Raw genomic sequence first — 24,255 nt, 5'->3', positions numbered from 1 at the left:
GGGAATGTATAGAAACCAGAATACTTGCACACTCTTGGACAGAATACAGATTGGAATACAACAAGGTGGTACATCATAGACCATGACTACATATGATCCAGAAATCCAACTTTCAGGTGTTAATGTAGAAGAACTGAAACCAGGATCTTGAAGGGATATTTGCCTTCCCATGTTGATTACAGCATTATTCACAATCAACAAGATTCAGAAACAATGTAAATGCTCATCTGTGGATATATAAATAAGGAAAATTTGATATACTACACCTTGGAATATTATTCTGAAAAAACATACAGGTGAATATGGAAGGCCCTAAACTAAATGAAATAATAATCCAGCCACAGAAGAGTAAATCCTACATGATTGCATTTACACAAGGTATCTAAACTAGATAAAGTTACAGAAATAGTGTATAATGGTGGAGGCCAGAGAAAGGGATACAAATGAGAAATTTATGTTCCATAAGCACAACACTGTGGCTATATAAGATGAATACCTTTCAATGGCCAGGTGGTGGCGCAGATCTTTAATCTCAGTACTCAGGAGGCAGAGGCAGGAGGATCTCTGTGAGTTCAAAGCCAGCCTGGTCTACAGAGAGAATTTCAGGACAGAAAGGACTGTTACGCAGAGGAACCTTGTCTTGAAAAAACAAAAAAAAACAACAACAAAAAAAAGACTAATATTCTAGACATCTACTAAATATGATGTCTGTTGTTTATATATTTTCCACTTAAATTTGTTCAAAGTACAGATCTTAAGTGTTCTCATTACAATAAAAAGTTAGATGAACATAAAATTTTAACAAGGCATAGGAATATTGCTATGGTTTAGATCTTAAGTGTCCCCCAAAGGCCTGTGTATTAAATGTATTAAAGAATTATTCCCTGATTTGGTGCTATTAGAAGGTGGTGAAAACTTTAAGAGGTAGGGTCTGGTGGGAAGTCCGTGTATCATTGAAGGGATGCCAAAAAGGGGCTGTGGGACTCTGGTCTCTTTTCCTTTCCCTCCTTCATTCTTTTCCCCTCACCTAATCTCCCTCTTATACATTCAGACAACACACACATGCACACCCACATACACGTGTGCATGCACCCCCCCCCCATGAGATAAATGGGTTTGATCCACCATGAGCTATTTCTGTGGTATGTCACCATTGGTCTAAAGCCACAGGACCAATCAATATGCATCAAACTTCCAAAACTGTGACCAAAATCAACTTTGTTTTCTGTAATTTGATTTTACCGTGTATTATTTATTTATTTATTTTCTAATAAAAAGAAACAACTATCTTTTTTTCACTTTACATACCAATCCCAGTTTTCACTCCCTCCCCTCCTCCCCTTCCCTCTACCTTTCCCCCACCCCACTCCCCATTCACTCCTCAGAGACGGTAATGCAAGGTATCCATCCAATGAGAATGGGTTCCCAAAAAGTCAGTGCATGCAGTAGGAATAAATCCTGGTGCCACTGCCAGTGGCCCCTCAGTCTGCCCCGGTCATGCAACTGTCAACCACTTTCAGAGGGTCCCACATATTTCTTATGAAAGCTGATTACCACAAATATGTTTTCTGAATTGAAGGACTGAAAAGAAAGATAAAAAGACATCAGCGTCCTTATTTTGTACTCAAACTTCATCCAGAAGGCACAGTCCACTCTTGAAGAGGTAACTACTTACAATGACTCCCAGACCCTTCTAATACGGAATACTGTTAGTTTAAAACACACCGGGGAATAAAAGCTGCATGTTAACATATACCTCAGTAGCTATATCAGCAGTTTGGAGCAACAGATTTAGGTGTCAGCTGAATGAAAATAGAGAAGAGAGTTACTCGCTCTGACTTTCTTGATGATGAATTTAAGATGGGGCCACCTGATCCTAAGCCTTTCAATAGTTAAGAAGCAATCTTGGAGATTCTTTTACTCCAGACAGTAGAGGAAAACCTAAAATGTGTGGTTCCCATATGGCTCAGTAATAATCACAACCAGTCCCTTAAAGAGTCTGATGAAATATGTAAAGGGAGAAGAAAGGGAGCTCTGAGAAAACTGTGCAGGGGAGGGTGGGCTGGGGATGACATAAACACAGGGCCAGAGAGAGAAATCAAGAGTACAATCTTACTTTACAGGACCAAACTAGAGCCCTTTAGGTACTTACTTATATTCATGTAAAATATCAGCCAATCCATCAAAAGAAAAATTTTAAGCACCCACTAGTGATTTATAGTTAATACTTAGTGAACTGGAATGCTGCAACTGGAACTACTTAAATATTTATTGACTTCTGAAACGCCATTAAATTGGTACCCACAGGGAATTAACAGTAGTATCATGATCCTTTAGAGAACGATATGTTACCCATTGAATTGGCCTGTTTGTCTGGATAGTAAATCAAGTTTTTGTTGAATATACTAGACAAGCATATCTCATTCAACCTAAGAGACTGGCCAAATTCAGTAGAACTCATTTACAAAATACACATGGGAAGCCACAGTCACTACGAAATTATACGCGTGTGTGGGACAGAAACATGGAAATGAGAAAAGACAAGGGATGAGAAGAGACAGAAGACGAAGTTCTGTAGGATACAGAAGTCTAAAGGGCTTTTTCTTTAGCATAAAAGACAAAGTTTTATTTCTCCAAAAGATACCACCATACCAAACTGCACATCTCTGTCTGTCTGCCTATCTGTCTCTCTGTCTGTCTCTCTCCCTCCGAACACACAGAAAAGCCAGTCTGTACATGGAGTAAAAACACATTTATACTTTCCAAAGCACATTTTTATCAGTTTCAGTAAACCATAATAGTGAATGTTAAGAGCAAGGAAGAGAAAAGATCAGACTGCAGATAAACTATGTAATAAAACATTTCCTCTTTATGTTGTTCCTCATTTAGCTCTCAGTACATAGGCTTTGGGTTCCACCCCTGGAACCATAAAAAAAGCATCATTTAATAAGCAGAAAAACATTGAAAAAGAACATGGTGAGCATCTGAGGAAAAGTGGGAAAAGCTTGCAGGATTTACTGGAAGAATCAAGTGATGGTACATAGAATATAAGAGGTATTGTTTGTGGTGACTTTCAAATTAGGTTGGATTCAGACAGGTAGCTGGGATTGGAAATGTATTTGAGATGCTATGCTGAGCAAAACACTTGGCATGTTCAGGAAATTGAGAGTGGTTGCCTTTTGGGCTAGCAATACATAGCAATGACTATGGGAAATAATAATGGAGTATTGGCAAAGCGGGTCAATAGGTGTCAGTTTGTAGCAGACGATGTAGAACTATAGCTACATGACCATTCAAAGCCCTGGCTTGTTGGAGAGTGCTTCTCATTAGTGGGAGGGCCTACATAAGAGGAGCACAGCCAAGCAAATTTGCAGTGCTAGAAATGGTGCTCAGGCAGGGGTCAGTGTTGCTCAGGGTGTGCGCCCTTCCTCTAAGACCTTTCGATGTGAGTTGGTTTAGGTCACGATTCTAGGAGAAAGGTGGAGAAAAGCTGCATGCAAGGCACTGCTAGGAGCATGTCCTCACAACAAGCAGAGGAGAGCAAAGGGACAGCACTGGGGGTGGTAACAGTGGCAGGCTGAGATACACCATTTCAACAATCTCTAAAGGAAATGTCAGATGCGAGAACTTCAGAGTTCTACCATTGAGTCCAGCTTCCATGTTGTACAGACAAAGGTCACTAAATTTCCCAAAGACAGAAAGTGACTTATAGGATACATTCAAAAGGGGCGAGCCTAGAAACAGGCAAACCAGCCAGCAGCTCAAAAAGCCAGACACAAAGTAACAAGGGTTTGCGCGAGGGCGGGCGGGAGGAGCAAGAATTGAAGGGGCTATTTTGAAGGAAGAGAGGCTTGACAGGATGTGATAATTAACATGATATAGGGATGAGTAAGTGGTGACTCCAAGATTTTAATCTAAATGAGTGGGAGGTGAAGGGGCCAAGGACTACCGCAGTTTTGTAAGGAAGTGATAACAAGTTCCGTTTAGACATACTGAGGCTTACAAGGGAAAAAAGAAACTATTCAAGCAAACATTGTCCACCAGATAAGTGGAAAGGTAAAGACTAGGGATGTGGGAGTCATGAGATTTCTTCACTGCTCTTTCCCGAGTGAAAGACAAGTGACTTAAAAACTACAAACTTTAATTCATGGTGACTTTAGGATGGATGGGGGCAGAGGGACAGAGAAGCGTGCAGGGGCTAAACTCGGACGGATTCTCCTTGATTCACAGAGAGTAATGGAAAACAGCGAGAGGGTGGAGAACAAGGCCACTCGGAGCCACAGAAACCAGGCCGACAACAGGGTTTGGGGGACAATCAAGTCAAAATTGTACGGTGGAAACAATGCCAATGGTAAAAGACACTAGGGGTTGGTTAAATAATTACAGATAATAGCTGTTTTTAATTGGAGGTAGCTCTCTGGATACTGATAAGAAAGACCTCCGGGACAAAAGGCACAGAAGCCCGCTTCGCTACACTACTTGTTGTATAAGAAGCAAAATAAAAAATAGACATTCACCTTTGCCTGTGTATATATAGAGATAGTCTAAAAAGGTACAATAAAAATAAATTCAGTTGGCAAAATAAAACTAGGGAGATTAAGAGAGTAAAATGAGCAGGAAAGTCTTTGCCTTTTCCTAATAAACAGCTTTCAAGCCATGTACAGAGAAAGCAATGAAGACAGGAGAAATGATAGCAAATGTGGCCTTCAAGTCAACATCAGTTAAAGTCACATTGGAGATGAATGAGGAAGACAGGCAAGGAGAAAATATAACCACTGAGCACACACATAATGTATATGAGCCCACACAAGGTATATAAGGAATTGGTAACAACAGTTGCCTCTAGGAGGAAAACTTAGGTGGTTTAGGCTTAGGGATGAAGTGAGATCAGCTGTTTATATTTTTAAAAATTTGGTCCATGAACATTCATTACTCCTCCAAATTAAAATTTAAACATGCAAACTGCCCTCGTAAGAAGACAGGGAATGGGAGGAAAGAAGCCAAGGAAGGAAGGAAGCGCCTATTCTTCGTTTCCTATTTGTTGGCAAAAAAGATAAATCTGTAGTGACCAAGAAGGCCAAACTCAGTGCTTGTTTATGCTAATTCCCTTTCCAGTTCGAGAAACAACAGGAACACTAGGAGGATAGGGAACAGATAAACCACATTTTGAATACTAACTCTGCCAGTCATTATTATTGCATGAATTTTGGCAAGCTAATTAACCTTCCTGCCTCTATGTCTGTATCTTAGAATAGGGACATTACTAAGTACCTCTCATTGTATTTTTTTTCCCTGAGTGTCTAATTTGTGTTTTAAATGAACTTTCAAGGAAAGCTTTAAAATGCTCTGTGAGGCTCAACTCCCTCCAATGTTACGATGCAAACAACCACATAGTCGCAGCATAGTAAATAGTGGGATCAGAACGATATGAGATAGTATAAAAACGGGATCTCTGAAACAAAACTCTAAGGTATAATGAGGCAAGTGTATGCTTTGGAGTTAGTTAAAGGTGGGTTCAGATTCTAGCTCTACTCTGCTTTATCTGAAGAACAATGCTTGGCCTCTCTGGACCTCACTTTTTTCATCTGTGAAACAGGATCAGTATGACTTAATTTATGGCAGTGACGACATTATAATAAATATCCATGCATAATTTCAAGAACACAAAAGACACTTACTTAATAGAAACTTTGATCATCTCCAGCCCAGAGTTAAGGCTCCCAAGTACATAAAAACAGCAAGGCTAATTTCCTATTGTGAATTTCCATTCCCTTGCCCGTTCAGACCAGCCTTCAATACATAAAAGCACATCAGCTAGCCCTTTGATTTTTCAAGCACCTATGAGGTCACCCAAAGAATTCTCTCCTGCCCTTTGAACCTTTAATTCCTTCTCAAATGATTTACTGGCTGTCTGGCCTCTAAATGGCCATGCTAACAGCAATGTCCTTCCTATCCGAGGCTCTGTCCCTTTGATAACTAAGGTGTCCCTAGACAGGGTTTATTTACCATTCTCACACCCTTAGAAACAAGTTTCCTAGAAAATTTAGAATTAAGGAACATGATAATATTACTCAAATTCCCCACAAATGTATGTAAACATCAAATCATTTCCAAGTTAAGAATGCTCTAATTATTTGCGCTTCTTTCATACTTACAAGGGATTCCGATGAGGATATGCACTTCCGTGGGTCCCTTAACAGTCCAGTTCTGAACGTCCGTGCCGGTAAAACCCACCGTGCAGCAGTAGACTGGCCAGTAGCAAGCCAAGCGCTTCTGCTCTTGCCGTGCTGTCCCTGTGAGTTTTAACACCGATTCTTAACCTGTCCCCTTAGTGCCCTAAGATAACCTAGCCGTCACACAGACAAGAACCAATGACACAAAACCTCATTAGGAAAGAGAGGAAGTCAGCTCCTTCTCTCCTTTCTTGGTATTCTCAGCTTTGAGCGAAACAGTGAGAAAAGGAATGTCATGGTCAAATAACGAAGACACTTAAGGCATTATGTATAAATACCAGACAGTGACTCACAACCAAGGCCAGTGAAATAGAACACGTCAGGGCTTGTTTAAGCAAAAATGAAAACACACACACACACACGCACACACACGCACGCACGCACGCACTGATTTAAAGTCATCGCATTTCAGCTGAAGGAATGAAGTACTCGAATCAGGCACAGAAATTGCTATACCCACTCCGAACACAGAGTAACAAGTGGAATGGCTGTTGCGTTGGGGGTCTCACAGCACCACTTCCCAGCAGCAGGATGAACGCTATAATCATCACTCCCCACTGCCAGCTTGGGGACCACAGTTTACATACAGATACAAGCCAGGCGGCCTGGAGACACCCTCTATCTCTCACTACCGCCATCCCTCTTCACATCTCAAGTTGCGCCAGAGGGGTCCTTCTTAATTTGCCTCACCACCATTATTTTCATGTCTTGCCCCCATGTGTAGCTAACATGTGGACTTGAGGTTCACCACAGCCGCTAGGGGAAGTTGGTCGCTTCCACCAGTAGCAGCCTGGGAATGACATGCCCTGGAGACACAGAACTGATGATCTGCCATGGGTAGACCCAACAGACGAAGGCAGGGAAGTGAAGAAGCTGAGGACTGTAGGGAAAACCAGGGTCACTAGAAGAGACACCGAAGTGGGAATGACCAAGGGCAGAATTTCCCAGCGAGGAGCTTAAGAACAGAGAAGAGACCATTCTGTCTGATAACCTGGAACCTAATGCCAATACTAGAAATAAAAAGTAAGACCAGAGTCAGAGGGAGAATGATCTGTAATACCCAGCAAAAATAATTTGGGCTCTATTCTACAGGCAGCGGGAAAGTATTAAATAATTTCCAGTAGGTGACAATGATCAAAAGGTGGGGAACCTTTAAGGAGGCAACCACACCTCTGCAGTTGTTCCTCCACAAGGAGGCTCCATTCTGCCCATTCCAGTGCTTTCCAAATCTTGTTTCAAGGCTGCCTCTTCCCGTTTGAGCTCACCATCCCCAAGCGCATTCCCCTGCAGCTCCTTTGAGTTGGGAGTGATTCCAATAATGTGTTTTACTCAGATTAAGACTCCTAATTTTGTACTGAGGTTGGTGGGGTCTGGTGAGTGGAGCTTCTGTGAAACTCACCTTTTAGATGGGAGGAAGGATGACATGCCATTTCCTCTTCTGGATTAGTAACAGTTGACTTGGCCACTAGAAACCCAGCCTCCTCTAAGATGTCAACAGAACAGGAGGGGAAAAAATGGAGAGAAGAGAAAAAGAGAGAGCCAAAAGAAAAGGGGAAGAGAAGAGCCAGTATAGGGCAAAACTTGATTGTCAGGGGCCTGTTCCAAATCACCATCACTTAGAGGCCTAAACTAAACTTCAGCCTTAAATTAGGGCTCCAACCTAGGGATGAGAGATCGAAGCGCCTCACCTGGGTCTTAGCAGTGGAAATTAACTCTTCCTTGTCCTTTATTCCTTTGTTTTATTAGGTGCTGGGAAGGGAAAGTCTGTTAAGTAAAACCCTATTGCAGCTAAAAAGGACTAAGAGCCAAATGTTCCTTGAGCAGATACAGTATGAGCAGGTCAAAGAATACTGCACATTTCTCAAGCTGAGGGCATGCAGAAAACATGAAAATTATATAGCGAGCCCTTTCCCTCCAGAGGAAGAGAGTTACCCTCCCACCCCAGCTCACACAGCAGCGCAGTCAGCAAGCTAGTTCTTGTAAAAGCCAGGCACTCAGGCAATCTCTTCCACAAAAGACAGAGAGAGAGAGAGAGAGAGAGAGAGAGAGAGAGAGAGAGAGAGAGAGAGAGAGAGAGAGAGAGAGAAAGTCTCCCCAGTAGCTAGGTGTTTGAATGGATTTTAAATATAAATTACAAGTTATTTCACCTGGTCAGAGAGAAGAGGCAAATTAAAGAACCAACATGCCCATTAACCTTACTGCCAACAGTGTCATTCCAACTACAAAGAAATGGGACGAGATTTAGATCAATTTCCACAGTCTGAGCATCTTGACAAAGTCCTGAGTTTAGTTTCTGAAGGTGGAGAAAGGCAGATGATATTGCACAAAAGTAGTAATGGCCTAGAAAGTCAACTCATGAAGTATGGGAAGCAGAAGAGATAGATTGATTTTCAAATTGGCAAACAAATGGAACCTTTCCAAAGTATTCCATTAAGAAATGTCCAAAAATGACATTAGTGCTATATAGTTAACCACTCCAAATTTGTAAAAGTTTTGATGATAAAGTAATGTTTTCTAGCCAGATTTACAGAAAAAGAGGTTGTGGAATGAATCCCTGTCTCCTCTCCATTTTAGGGTGGTAAGGATACCACTTAAGACAATGAAATTGCACAGAGAGGTTTAACAATATTTTTAAAGGTAATATTTAAGAACCCTTACTATTGTGGAAACATAAACAATGATAGTCACAGATTAATAATACCATGCCAGGCAGAGAGGATAATACTTCTAACAATAAAAATGGAAGAGAAACTTGAAACTCCGGTGGTTTGAGGTTTGCCTCACCAGGCCACCACATTTTGTTTTACATATACAGAAAACAATCATTAAACATCTTGGCAAAGTAAACTGATGGTTTTTGGCAGCCTCAATCCATTCTATCATGTCCATCTGAGGTTTGGCATTGTGACAGTTTCTTCTAGTTTTTGTTTGATTTTTTTCCCATTTTCTCATCCCTTGAATGTTCTATTTATATAAAAAGAACTCCAGCTTGCAACACCTCCACTGACTAGGCATCCTGCAGATTGGAAAAAGTAAGACAAAGCTAGGGAAGCTCATTAAATCACAAAGCAGGCCAGTTTCCCATGTCTTTGGGGCATAAGATTGTCTGGCAATTACCTAATTTACGCAACAATCAATAGATTAGTAAATTGTGTGTTGACCATAGTATCCCTAACAGAATGACCTGTTATTTTAAGTGATTAGACCCCAGAGTAAACAAATATAAACAAACCCCTTTCTCTTTGTCTCCACCTGCCTACTAGGTTACCTAACTTGATGGACTCATAAACAGTATCAAAAGATCCAAAACTAAACTACAAACTAGTTCCCCTTTCCAACCCCTACCTTCTATATTTGAAATAGAGACATTACATCTGATTCCTACTACTTCTGCTTCTTTTCTTCAATAGTCCACATTATCTCTAACCTCTGGTAACTTGACAACTTATAACTCAGCACACATTGCCACACTGTTGTTCAGTCTAGTTCACATGCGGTTATGCGACCGGTAGTATACTAGATGCCTGTTTTAAATATCTTAAGACTGCTTGGTCTTTAGGACAGTCATTCCTTGCCCTGCTAAAATCAACTCTCTTCTGCCTCCCATGACTACCTAAGTATCATGGATCACTCAGGCCCAGCTTCAATTATTACTTTTCCCACAAAGCTCCCAACATTGACCCATAGACAAATGTTAGATTTTATCTCCCGGTCTCAGCACCTAAAGCTTTTTGTTCCCTGGACATACAGTAAATATGCATATACCGTATGTCCAGGGAACAATACACAAATAAATGTCAGTAAACTCGCCATCTATTTGGGAATCCAAAAATCAGGTCTACTATGGTGGTCATCTCTTGAATTCTGTAGTTTAGGGGTAGGCACGCTGCAAAGTGCTCAACAAATCGGTGTTGACTGGTAGATTGATTGATTGATTGATTGAAGTCTTAATTGGGAGTTGTTTGGACAGCCGAGCAAGGTTTAACACAGGCTTTTAAAGCTCCAGCTATTTAGACATGAGCCAGAAATCATGTCTTGTCTTTCTACCTCTGGCAGCTGCAGACCTCACACTAAAGCTTCCCTGCTACTCCATGCCCATTAGGTACCCTCAAATGTTTTATTTGTTAAGTTCAAAATTCTTTGACAAGATTTCCCATTTAATAAAGATACCTAGGGAATATTCTATTTCCTTCTTAAATCATATATACCCCTGGTATTTATATGAAATATATGTTCTCTATTGGAACAACCATTCCAGTTCATTTTATTTTACTCTTGAGGTTATAATTTAATTCAATTCCTCCTCTAAACCCTCCTATATACCGCTCCCAGCTCGCCTTTAAATTCCTAGCTTCTTTATTCACTAATTGCTATTGGCCATGCAAATATGATAATTTTCACTTGAAAATTAAGGAACCTAGACACGAGGAGGAAAATGACTTGCTCGAGGTTCACAAATCAGGAGCAGAGGTAAAACTAAGGCTCAGCTTTTCTAAAGGTTGTAGATGAAGCTCAGAAAACTCAGGCATGGGGTATGGTCCTGTTGGTAGACTAATCCTTTAGCATGCCCAAAGCCCTAGGTTCTATCCCCAGTACTGCCAGAGAAAAAAAAATACACTAGAAAAAAACAACTCACAAAACACTTCAAGTCTTTTGAATCTTAGCCCAATTTCCTTACCCTGATTTGAGATTTAAAACATAAACCTTCCTTTGACCCTAACCTCCAGGAGCATTTATTGACAATATTACCAGTTTCTTCACTAAATTTCATTTCTCATTTCTCTCCTTTCTCTCACCCATTTCTATTTAGCTTTGCTCTTTCCTTAACAAATACAAGCGTGGCATTATAAAAACAGACAAACAAACAGACAAACAAACTGAGATTTGGAATCAGACAGAAGTTTGAATGCCAGAAGTTTAGCCCAGTGGTACAGCTTTTTTGAGCATATACAAAGGCCTGAGTTCTGTCTACAGCACTGCAAAACGAAACAAAATGATTAAAATTGGAATAATATTGTGGTGGCACTATGGACGAAACCCTCTATTACTAAGCAACACCTCTGCCTCTCAAATTAAGTTTCAATGTCAGGTCTCCCACTTAGTATACAATTTTGAGTCTGTCACTTAACTTCTCTTAGGTCTCAATCCCTTATTTGCATAACTGGGACATCAGTATCCAACCTCAAAGAACTACTATAAATATTACATGAGAACACACGCACAATACCTAGAAACAGACATGTTTGTTCTGATCCCTACATGTGTAGGCTCTGACCACCCTTTGCATTCAACAGATTGCTGAAAACCAGCCCAAACTGCAGGCCCTCCACTGTAAATATCTGGAAGTATCTGGATCCTTGCCTGATTCCTTTTTCAGCCTATCGTCTTGACCTCTCTTGATTAACTATGTAAATTAAGAAAGCCCCGCAGTCACAGTCAATTCCTCCAAAGAACATGAGTCAGCTCTGACACACACTCACCCCTGAGTAGTCAAAACATCATCACTCATACTCTCAATTAGAGAGATGCCATTAAAAGCACTTGCCTGTGGAAGTTTGGGGGAGACTTTTTTACTTAAACACAGAAGAAAAAAAAAAGAAATGGAAAACAGCAAGACAGCCCAACAAAGACACAGCTTTAGCTTGTCATAGTATTATAAGCAAAGACGAGGTTGTAGCCACGAGTATCTAACCCCTTTCCTGAATAACTAGTCAGACCAGCTTTACTCCTAGCTCTACCTCATCTCACCTCCAACCCCCTCTTCTCAACAGAAAAATCAGTTCCTGATAGAACGTGAAAGACAATAAGGAGAACCATTCAAAACTTTCCTGCCAGGGGCTTACAGGAAGAGAAACAGCTAGAAATCTGTTGGGTGGCATAAAGGGCCAGAAGACAGCTCTAAGCATCTTTCTTCCGTGGGCTTAACCCTTGATCCTGTCAATGAATGCTACCTCCCACATTCCTTAGAGATGTAACATTAAAAGTCTTGAGTGAAAGCTAACAGACCATGCCATCGCTGAGAGCACACCAGGAAATAGCCACTTCTGTAAAACAGGGGAGAAGATGGAGAAGAGCTGCCTGCTGTCAGTCATTTCCACAGGCAGAACAGGAAAAGCCTCCCAAGCCCTTCGTCACAGGCCTTCCGGAAAAAAGAAGCTTGCTCCATGGAGATTCTTACAAAAAACTTAGGATTGCACGAAGAGGTGAAGGAACATGCCAAGATTACTCAGAAAACTGCTAAGCACCTATAAATAATGGAAGGTGACAAAAGACTTGTCCTTAACTCAGACACAACAGAAAAAAATGAAGTGTGTCAAATCCTCTGTTTCCACTAGAATTTACTGAATGATTTCAAACTTACCAGCCTCAAGTGGCTCCTCTCAGCTCCTATTAGAAGCACGCATGAGCCAAGACAGACAAAGCTGGCATAGCAAAGTAGAAGAGCTCACTGTAACCAAAGGGGGAAACTGGGTTTGGGCAGAGGGCAGGGCAGCCAATGAACAAAGAGCCAATGACCCTTGAGTGAGAGAGCCCACACTGTAAGCTTGAAACAACCAGTGCTTGTGGGTGCAGGCTGGGAAGTGAGGACTGGACATAAAATAAAGATAGCTTAGATGAACGACAACTGAGTCTTGTTCTCTGAGGAAGTGCTCATTCTGTCGCCGGGCAGACACACTGAAAGAGGAGGGTACGAAAGCGAAGTGAAAAGGGAGGGGTTAGAAATGACTTTGAGAGCTCAAGTCATCTTGATCCTTGCCACTTCAGTGCCCCAGCAGGATGGCTCTGCCCAAATAACCAGATCATCTCTTGCAAAACAAAGACACGTGACTAGCTTTCCACTTGCCTCTTTGCACTAAAGGTGGCTAAGGGACACAAGGACACAAATTTTACTTCATTCCAGCCCTTAGAACGTAATCTTTAGCTATGAGCAATTGTATTTCAATTTACTCATTGATGATTTAATTAAAGTCTGTCAGAAATAAGTGTCTTAAAGAGCAGCAGGAAACAAAATATCTGGCTTTATAGACGTGAAGAGAAAGTGATCTCATTATCAACGTGCTCAGTACAAAATGGTGGCAAGATAATTCTCAGGTAAACCTGCAGGTCAGATTGCAGGGAAATATAGCACACATATTGAGGGTCTGAGGACATTAGGCACTGATGGCAACAGAAATCCCACAGTCACCAAGATCTGGGTAGCAGAACTAGCTAGGGTGCTTTTTTTTATAACTAAGAGATGTTTTCCAAGAATACCTTGTATAAGTAAGCATCATGGAACTCTGAGGACCATTTCTTTCGGGGGTGGTTTTTTTTTTTTTTTTTTTTTTTTTTTTTTTTTTTTTTTTTTTTTTTTTTTTTTTTTTTGAGACAGGGTTTCTCTGTAGCTTTGGAGCCTGTCCTGGAACTCGCTCTGTAGACCAGGCTGGGCTCGAACTCACAGAGATCCGCCTATACCTGCCTATTTCTGCCTCCCAAGTGCTGGGATTAAAGGCATTCACCACCACTGCCAGGCCTGAATACCATCTCTTATAGACAAATAGTATACAGTATGGTTATGTGGAATAATTTCATTGGCCATAAGCTATGGATTAAATAGGTCTCTATAGAATTATCCTGAATAAGCCTAATGACAACTAATTGTCACTGTGGACATGTTTTCTAGACTTCAACTCTCTTTCCCTTAGACCCATCGTCCTCCAATAATGAGGGTTAAGTCCTGCTCCAATCCACTCCCTGGTCTATGCTTCATGAGGGAAAAAAAAGGCATTTTCTTAGATCAGGGGATAAATGGTGAAATACTGGGAGATAGATCTGTAAATCTAAGTCCTTCAACAGGAGTAACTTCTGTGGCTATTTCAGATCCAAACAGAAGACCCCAGAATTGCAGGAACCACTGTGTCAACAGCAGTATATCTAATGAGACATGGGGCAGAGACTCCATATCCAAACCTCTACATAAAGACTCATATATTATATATGAGAGACTGCTTATATGTCACATATGACTGGTATTTTCAATTTTGGAAATAATTACTTTTCCTAGGAGGGAAGTTCAGACAGGTTAAAAAAAATCCAAATTTTGATTTTGACAGCATTTATTAAATGTCATCTCCTCCTCTGTAATTTAATGAGGTCTTTATTTAGATATATATGCTCCATAAAGGCAAGTCTTATGCCTTCTGTCTCCTCTCCCATGGAGTGTCTTTCTCATGGCTGCTCTGGGCTAGGAGCAGGGGAAATTCCACATTAATTGTAGGAGATAAAACTTGTCACTCAAAAATGTCTTACATGTGGCTAGGGAGATGGCTCGGTGGGTAAAGTGTTTGCTGTGTAAGCACGAGGAGCCATGTTTAAGCCAGGTGGGATGATGAATACCTATAACCCCAGCACTGGGGCGGGCTCAGGAATAGATGGATCCCAGAGGCTCAAAGGCCAAGCAGTCCAGACAATGCAAGAGCTCTAGGCTCAGAGACCCAGTCTCAAAAAATATAGTAGAGAACAGAGGGGAAAAAAATCCAACATCTGCCTCTGACCTCCACACATGCTCAAGCACACACACTTGCAAACACATACATCACACACACACATACACAATTCATCACATGGCTTTCCTCCATGCTTATGTAAAGACCCTGGACAAGTCGTGATTACCAGAAGTATAGTACTTCCTTCAATTATTAGACATGGACACAGACCTTCTATGATTGGGCCACCAGATAAACCTAAGCTGTATCTTCTTTTAATAATACTTATGAGTGTGTGTGAGCGTGCATAAAGGAGCCTGTGGAGGTCAGAAGAAGGTTGATCCCTTGAAACTGTTATAGTTTTGAGCTGCCATTAGATAATGAAAATCAAACCAAGGTCTCCTGCAAGAACAGAAGCCCTCTTAACTGCTGAGCCATCTTTCCACACCCACCCCCCAGCTGTATGTTTTTAAAAGAATGGTCTATAGATGGAGCTCAGTGGTAGGAGGCATACTTACCATGGAAAAGGCCCTGGAAGCAATTCTCACCACAAAAGTCTCAGTTTTTATAATATTCGCCAGTTGCCATATTCTGTTGTAGGCTCCATAAGTTCAGTAAGGAGTAGGGGATATAGTTCAGTGGTAGAGCACAATGTCCTATGTTTGATCTTGAGCACCAGAAATTGAGAAGAGAGAGAGAGAGAGAGAACACACACACACACACACACACACAGAGAGAGAGAGAAAGAGAGAGAGAGAGAGAAAACACACAGTGGACAAGGTAGAGTGGATCCAGAGTGGGAAGAGTAACCTCAATGCCATAAGAGTTGAGAAAATCCATAAATCTTATTCTTGAAAGTACAGAGGGGAACGCTGAATCTCAGACCCCATAAGAAAACGTTGAGGAAGCACATAAATTTTTTTCATCCTCTCAAGGGCTTTTTTCTACATTAGAGGAAGCATCATTGTTGTGTATGGTCCAAACTTGCAGAGTTTAGCCCCATGGATGATAGGCAAGAAGAAATCTTTGCAGTTCAACATAGGGGGAAAACTGTCCACATCTAAGACCTGACAGCAGCGAAACGGACAGGCTTAAATACGCACATGCTCCCCCAGGATCAGTAGAGAACCTATCAGAGAGACATCCTCCACAGCAAGTTCCTTAATGATCTTAAACTAGGTGACTTCCCAAAACTTTGAGACTCAGTCCCCGAGTCCCTCCAGGAGCAGCAGCAGTCCAGCAGCCCCGAGTTAAGCATGCCCTTCGGGACATGGTGGCAGCGGGCACTGGGAGCATGCCTTCCTGTAATCTCTACTGCTCTTCATTAACTTCTCACAGATGGCTCCGCACATTTTCCTCTGGTTGGACGAAGCCTAACTATAAACACAGTTGTGTCCTCTCATGATAATTGCCCCATAACTAGTAGTCTCTGAAACTGTCTCTTTTTCTCTTTAACAAAATTCCTGGAGAGGGTTCTGGGAAAAGCAAGGGGAAAACATTTTAACTGTTTAAAGAACAATGCTCAAGTGTCTTCCAGCTGGAGCTATTGTCTTTGGGGTTTCTGAGAGGGAAAACCCTGTGACAGGCATGGCCCCCTTTCCTTCAGAGGATAAATCGGCAAGATACTGGGAATGTCTGAAAGACCTAAAATCCTATGTATGCAAGTTACACGTGACAGGACCTAAAAGCCTACATATGCAATGGCTAGCCAAGCTTTACAAGACATACTATACAATCTTCTTGATCTGCCTTCCTCTTCTATCCTTGGATAGATTCCTAGTCCATGTCCCCACATGCTGTGTCCTTTCTGGAAGGAAAGTAGAAATAAGTCATAGAAGTGATGCAGTAGACACCTTCATAGATTCTGGTGGGGAAGAGCAGGGAAGGATTCATATAAGCAATCAGACTGTATTTATCTCCTACAATCCATACCCTGTGAAGATACTTTGGGGACTGCCAGGCCCTTGCTGGGGTGGGGCTAGGTCTGACGCAGCTAAACTATCTGAAAGGTTTATCGTTGCTTATCTAACCTCTGCATCCAACAGGGGCTCAAAAGCACAGTCACAAGAAAAGCTTGAATCTGATCATTTGGGACGCCCTTTAAGGCTTCAACTCCCTCCTTTTGTGAGTCTAGCAATCAGGGTAGAGTGGGAAGCAGTGGAGCCTACGAAGAAGTTGAAGATCAGGCCCTGCCTTTGTACAAGGTCAAGGATAGCAAAGGGTTTATCAAAGTCATTCTCACATCCTCTGTGATAGTGAACACGAGGCAGGCATGCCTATTGACACTCTGTAAATAGTGACTTGGATCTGGCAGGGGAATATCCATGCATGCTATGTAGGCATTCTCCTGCAGACTCCTCTCCCACGCCACCCCACTTTGTTAGAGAACAGTAACTAGCTCCCGTTTGACTCACTGTGCTAAATTGAGAAACCTAACCAAAAAACAGGCCAGAAAAAAATGCAAATATGTTGGGTGAGCAAGAACAATCTTCTGTCCTGTCTTTTCATCCTAGTTTTCCTTCTCCTTTCCCTGTATCTGACACTGGTCCCCACCCTTTCTCTTCTCTATGCTTGTTTAACTTAAAGGCACATGTTTATGAACTTGAAATGAACCCAGGAACCTTAAACCTAAGTTCAATTTTTTTCCTCCTTCTTTCCCTTCCACACACAAGAAGGATACTGCTGAAATCTCTGTAGCCTCGAAAAGACCCTATAGGATACAGATTCACTGATGCCAGACTTTGCAAGGTTCACTTATTACCCCCCAAAAGTTATTTTCCAATGCAAGATGTTACCTTCATCTAAACGGTCTAAACTGTAGATAAGGACCCTACACAGTAAAGCAGAAACAGCTGGTTAGAAGAGAATCCCCATTTCATTCAACAATACCCTCCCTGGTCTAGTATGAGAAGCTAGTCAAAGAAATTAACCATGGTAAGGTCAAAGGACCACTCCCTCATGGTCATCTTCTTTCATTTGTCATGACTTCAGTAATATTACCATAGCATATGGAAAAATCATAAACTACCTCCTAAAACTTGTGATAATCAATACAATTGGCTTTAACTGCTCTGTTTTGGCACTTGATTATCAATAGAAAACCACTTGATTATCAACAGATAGCTATACAAGTCTCACTAAATCAGGCAGCTCAATTCTGGACATCTGGGATGATTTTCCCAACCTGATCATTCCCGGGTCTAAAGGTCTGTCTATGGCAAATGGAAAGCAAGCTTTCCTATCCCACACCTCCTCCTCCTACCAATCACCCTTTCTCAATTTCCTTCATCTCCCTGATATCCCTACTTTTCCCAAGCAGGTGCAACACATCATCCTAACCAAAACTACTTTTGTATTTCCCCAGCACCAAAGGAGGTTTGCTGCCATTTTCTATCATGGCTCTGGGCTCTTCTGTCTTTCACAAACCTTAGTTATTCAGTTACCAAAACAGTCTTTCCCCACCTCCTTGGGCCCAGACTTCATTAATGTATACCTGAAATCCAGTCATCATGGAGGACTACATGGCATGGAAAACACCACTGGAGTTAGAGGCCGAGAAGCCTAGATTAGATATATCCCTAAAAGTTATTAATCCATGTTTCTTACAACCTGTAGTACTCACCCCCAAATCAAGATATTCTCTAGGTCATGGTAAATAAACAGCATGATGGACTGAAGCAAGCGACTGGATGCACTAAAGAGTCGGTTTTCCATCAGATGTTCTGTAGCCTTCCCTGACTGTCTCCCAGTGTGTCTGAGATAGGCTCAGGAAGTAAGGGATGAGACGCACACATTGCACAGCGCCATCAGATGCAAGTGAAACAGCCATCTTCCTGACTACACAGCAGTTCTGGTGAAAAGAGTGCCAGGGCTAGGACAATGGGTTCCCTACCAGACCATCACAGTGTCATTTAAGGACTGCTTACTTCAAATTCATTTTAGACCTAGGGATGCTCAGGAAAGGCGAGTGGTACTCCCAGGATTCCAGTGCAAAGAATGACAAGGCAAGGATTAGAATCCAGATAGTTTTCATTTACCAGTTCAATTCTATTTCTAGCCCAAAGCCACCAGTGAATGCAGACTTGTGGGGAGACAGCTGGATTATTCTAAAGCACAAAGGAATCATACTAAAGTAGAAAAAGAGAGAATGGAATTAATGAAATATCTCATGAAATGAAATTTAAAAATGCATTAAAGTATAAAAAATGAAAATGGAATTAATGAAACATAGCTTGCTTATAAAAAAAAGCAGTCAAACATTATACTGGGTGAAAAAAACCACCCCCTTTATGTAACATCCTAGCTAACCCAGTTATATAAGTTATATACCTGGCTTTTACTCTTAGGAGCCAGGCTGTTTGAAAGCAATGGGTAAAGTGATTTTACCTCCTGCATATCCGTGCATGTAATAATGAACCTTCATATAATAGGGGCCAAGTGTGCATTCAGCAGAAAGGGAATCATTAAAAGGCACCCTGCCTCTCCACACGCGAGGCACTTCCTTCACAGTGTGGCCAAGAAAACCCTCATCTACCCCCAAATAATCCCCACACCAGACCACAAATTGCTGGCTGCCCCATGCTTAGTAACACCCCCTGCCATGCTCCTATGGGCTCAGAAAATACTTCAGGACCACAGCAACAAGCACTCTCAGAGGTGTCTGGCAGGTTGGGTCAGCCTGGACAAAGCTGAAAAATGACCTCTCCAGGGCAGGTTGTCTAGGCCGACTGAAAATTCTGTGGGCGGCCCGAGGAGGAAAAGAAAGGGAGGAATTGCCAGACTACCGTGGGCTGCATATCCCATTGTGACCTTGGCAGAAAGAGAGGGGAAGAGGAGGAGTTTGATTAGAAGAAATTCTTCAAGGCTAGGATACCCCTCTCTCCAACGGGGCTGTTTGATTTTTTTTTAAGTAGTTTGCTCCAGAGAACACCCAGGGAAGTGCTGGGGGGGGGGGGGTGAGGATACAGTATAAAGGCATCTATCTCAGTCTGGTTACCAATACTGGATGAAGAGCGCCTGGTTTGGGGAGGCTAAAGGTCCTCTCGAGGTCCCTGCCAATACCCACCCCAAATGTTACCTCAATACACCTCAAAGAGCCGGAGCTGACTGGCTCACACACGAGCAACATAAAGCGTTGCCCCAACACCTGAAGAACGCCCATACAAGTTAGTTAGTGAGCCATTCCAACGCATGGAGAAAGCAACATGGGTTATGATGGAGGAGGGGGCAGTAATCCCCAGATCCCAGCTGCTATGTTAACAACAGGGAAAAACAGAATCCCTATAGTCACATTTGTTACCTTAAAAAAGCTACGTCTTTCTACCTCCCGCCAAAACCGCCATCTCCAATCTCAACTGCAGTTTGCGTGGTTTGGAAGAGCGCAAGAGAGAGCTGAGTGTGTAGAGAAACTAAAACAGCAACAAAAATGGGCTAAAGTTCAGGAAGTCCCTCCACCTGGCAATCTAGTGCTTCAAGGTGAGTCGTCTTACAAGTCATTCTTCCAGTAACTGCCCCAACTGCCCCCCTCCTCCACCCTCACTTCCCCCACTCAAGACGCCTGGGTTTGGAGGTTCCCGAGCTCTTGGGGGAGCTTCTCTCCCCTGGCCTCTAGCTGCAACTTGGTTCCAGCTGATCACAGGCTCCTAAATCAAACCAACCCTAGTGGCCACTTCAGCACAGCTGTGCTCCACGGCACAAAAGTTCTCTCCACACTTCTCAGCGCGCAAGAAATCGCGCCGGCGCGGGGCAGTACTCGGGAGGGAGGAAAAGGCCGAGTGAAACCGGCAGCAAGCAACGCCCCGGCGCTGAACACGGGGTGTGTGTGCGTCCGGCTGCGGGACAAGAGAGTGAGAAAAGTCAGCAATGCCTCATCCCCCCCCCCCCTAGCTCTGCGCCAGACCCCAGCAACCTGCCTCGGGCAGGACAGCCCCAGGGAGAGCAGGGAGAGCTAGCGCCGAGCCCCACCGCCCAAGCCTTCAGCCCCTCGCTGTCCTGCGGGGCGCAGGGGCCTCCGAAACAAGGAGAACCCCCAGCAGCCGCCATTTCCTGCAGCCCACACGGAGGTGAGTGGCCGCCTCATCGTGGGGGGAGCCGGGCTGCCCCAGTGCCCTGCGAGTGTGACTGCGCGCACAGCTCAGGCAGGGCCGGGTGGCTCAGGTCCCACCCTCCAGCCACACTGAGCTGCAGCCCGCTCCCGCAGCACGATGCCCCTCGGTGCGCCTACAGCCCCTCGGACTCCGGCCGGCCAAGTCGCCAAGTGGGGCTGAGGCCCGCACCGGCGCACTCTTGCGCACCCGCTAGCCCATTCAAAGTTGGACGCCGTGAGGAGCGAGCCAGCGCTCCTTACCTTCGACACCGTGAGCGGCTCGCAGTGCTCCAAGCCCCCCTTCAGGGTGAAGCCCCAGGGCGCCCCCCCTTGCAGCTGCACCGGGACGTACTGGAAGGACCCCGGCCGGTTCTCCATCCTCGGCTCGGCTGGCCAGGCGCCGCCGGGCTCCTTTTCCGCGGGGGCTACCGAGCCTCCGCCCCCAGCTGCTCAGCCACCATCGTCCCCCAGCGCCGCGCCGCCCCGCTCCGCCTACTCTCCCGGCTGGAGACGCTCAGGCAGCTAGTGAGCCCTAGGAGGAAATGACACGGAGCTGGAGAGAGGGGGGGAGGGGGAAGAGAAGGGGGAAAAAGAAAAGAAGGAAAGAGAGGCGGAGGGATGGTGCTTAATGGACAAGAAAACGGAGCAATGGGGAGGGGCAGTCTCTGGGACCTCGCCTATAGGATCGCTGAGGAGTGGGAGCAAGGCGAGGCCTCACATCAATTGTTACATTGTTTCATTCAAGTAGGCCCCCTCTTTGGTCCTCCTCTTTACTGCGGAGCTACGCGCCCCTCCTTCAGTCCAAGCAAACCGAGGTGAAAGTCAGTGTGCATGGCCCTCGTGGCCTAGTACACTTTTCTGATTAACGCCTTCAAGTTTTTGAGTGCTTTTTCTTCAAAAGTTCCTGAGACCCAGGTCCTGGAGCGGGGGAGGGGGTTTACAAGACTGCTAATCTGGACCTCGCCTACAGGGGTGGAAAGGAAAGTACCAGCGAATAGAGCAGGATTGTGCGTGTAGGCTGCTCCATGGACACACTAGTTGTGTGGAGTCATGATGGAACATTGCCTAGGAGCATAGTTTAAATAAAGGAACACTGAGGATGTCCCTGCTCAGTTATAAGCTAGCTCCCTGCTGGTGTCTATGGGAGTCCTGTGAGAGTCCCAGTCATCCAGGACTCCTGGCACTGCCTTGCACTTGCCCCACAGAGATGACCAAGCCAAGGATCTGCAAAGTTATGCCTAGCAGAAAACAAGCCTCCAAGAAAGAGCATCCATTGATAAGATAGCCAATTCACGATGTGCCTTTTGGAAGAATCAGCTTTTACACGGGACCTAAAACTATCCAATCATCTGTTCTTAGTTGAACTTATTTCTCTGACCTTTAGAACAGGCGTAAGAGCTACAGGAACAGTCCTGAGAGATGAATGTGGTACTTCATCTGACGCTGATCTCTCCACCTTGACCTAAGCAGTTTATCTCCCCTCTCAGGGTGTTTTCTCGGCAGCCACAAGTGGGAAGTCACTTTCTAAAGAGCTTCACACTAGCAGGGAAAGTGTTGACAAGTCAACGCTGAATCAACAGGGCATTCTTACTTTGTCTTGCTGTCGAGTGTCCTTTCCTTCTTCCTATGAAATTTCTTCCTCATCACAGGCAAACCTTATCCAGTCCCTTCCTTCCACTGGAAAGCTTCCTACAGTTCAGGTGTCTGCTCTCTGCTCCCACTTCCTCACTGCTTCTTAAACATCCTGCTGCCTGCCCTATGCTCCAGCATGCCAAGGAAGTCTCTCACAGTGGTCACTTAGATGTTCATAATCTGCTTTATGTCCTTAGAGGCGAAACACATAAGAAGCCACACTCAAACACTTAGACAGATCTAACAAAAACACCTTGAGCCTAGTTCTAGAAATCAAAAAATGGGCCATCTCAATGTGCTGATCCCTTTAAAAGAAATTTAGCCTAGAGCCTGGGCCTTGTTCATGACAAGCAAGTGTTCTACCTTTAGATATTTCCCTTTACCCCTCTTTTTATATTCATGTTTTTGATACTAGGACTTGAACCATTCATGTTTTTGATGCTAGGAATTGAAACAACTTGTTGATATGTGTGTACATGCAGTCGTACAGCACCAGGGATAGAACCCAGGGCCTTGTAAGAGTGCTAGACAATCACTCCTAGCACTGAATTACCTTAGTGCAGCTCAGTAGGTCCCAGTGTTAGCATTTAGAAATCTGTAAAGTTCAGTCTGCAGGATGAATGATCATTACCCAAGAACTACTAGACTTTTGTGTCTAAGACTTGAAGGTATTTGTAAACAGGAGACGTGCTTCTGAACCTTGGCCTTGCCACTAATTAGAGAGGTGGCCTTGAAGAAATCACTGAGCCAAGTCTTGGCCATCTTATTTTCTTCATCTGTAAACTTCTGTTAACAAGTTCTGACTTTGCTGCCTCTGAGTCCTACTGAGAGACTAAGATGAAATAATACACATGAAAACACTTTGGAAAGAAAAAAAAAGTAAAAATCCCCTCAACCTTAATATGAAACAAGGCCCTGAGCTAGCCTTGAACCAAACTATTTTCCTTCCAAGCCATACTCCATAGTGCTGTTGGGTTCTTCCTCTCCTTTTTGTCACTAAAGGGGAAGAACTTGAATTACTTCATTCTTTGCATAAACAATACAGAAATAATAGACATTTTGTACATATGATGGAGACATCTTTCTGCTTTTCTGGGAAAAAAGCCACTACTCTTTCATTTTTACATTTTTTATAGTCTTACTATAAAAGTGGAGGGCTGCACTTGAACTCACAGTTCTCCATTGCTGGAAGAGTAAGTACGTACCACCATGCCTGATGTGAGAAAACGGAACTCTAAGCTGGCTATACCATTAGTTAGCAAAGTCACTTTTCTATAAACTCGTAAGGGTTGAGCTACTTGATTTTTTGGATTCCTCTGTAATTTACAAACTCTGTGATTACTTCCTAACCACGGTTTGAACACTATACATGCACACACACATGCAAACAAAGATCTGATGAGTGAGATGACTCAAATAAGAATACAGCAATAGAGAACAGCTGCCAGGTGTATTCTTGCACACACACTGGAACCATAACACAGATGATGACTTCACTCTATGTTAAATTGCCTGTGTACACAAAAAAAGTTGAAACTCCAATGCAGGTAGAAATAGAAAACTGCATATCAACAGAGGAGTGATGACTGGCAATAACACATTAAAATAAGAAAAAAAGGGGGATGTATGTGAAATCCTATGTCACGCTAGTAGTTTAAAGTATTATGCTAGGGGTTAAAGACATAGCTCAGTGTGAAGAATGCTTAATGCTCTTGCAGAGGATCCAAGTTCAGTTCCCAGCACCCATGTCTGGCAGCTTATAACCACTTGTAACTCTACCTCCAGGAAGATTCCCCACCTCTGGCCATCATGGACACTTGCACACAATATTAAAAATAAT

At 43.3% G+C, this 24,255-nt stretch overlaps 1 protein-coding gene across 2 annotated transcripts in view; it reads right to left on the bottom strand.

Annotated features, from left to right (window-relative positions):
* Shroom4 (shroom family member 4) overlaps positions 1-21,243 on the bottom strand; it is a 201,720-nt gene extending 180,477 nt beyond the window's left edge. For both annotated transcript variants that reach the window (XM_057759472.1, XM_057759473.1), the window contains exon 1: positions 21,045-21,243. In XM_057759472.1, coding sequence (XP_057615455.1) covers positions 21,045-21,161 — 117 coding nt within the window. In that variant the 5' untranslated portion in view covers positions 21,162-21,243. The remainder of the gene's footprint in view (positions 1-21,044) is intronic.
* Between the last annotated feature and the right edge of the window lie 3,012 nt (positions 21,244-24,255).

Source organism: Chionomys nivalis, chromosome X (assembly GCF_950005125.1).
Source record: "Chionomys nivalis chromosome X, mChiNiv1.1, whole genome shotgun sequence".
NCBI lineage: Eukaryota > Metazoa > Chordata > Mammalia > Rodentia > Cricetidae > Chionomys > Chionomys nivalis.
This window is presented reverse-complemented; position numbering and strand designations above follow the sequence as displayed.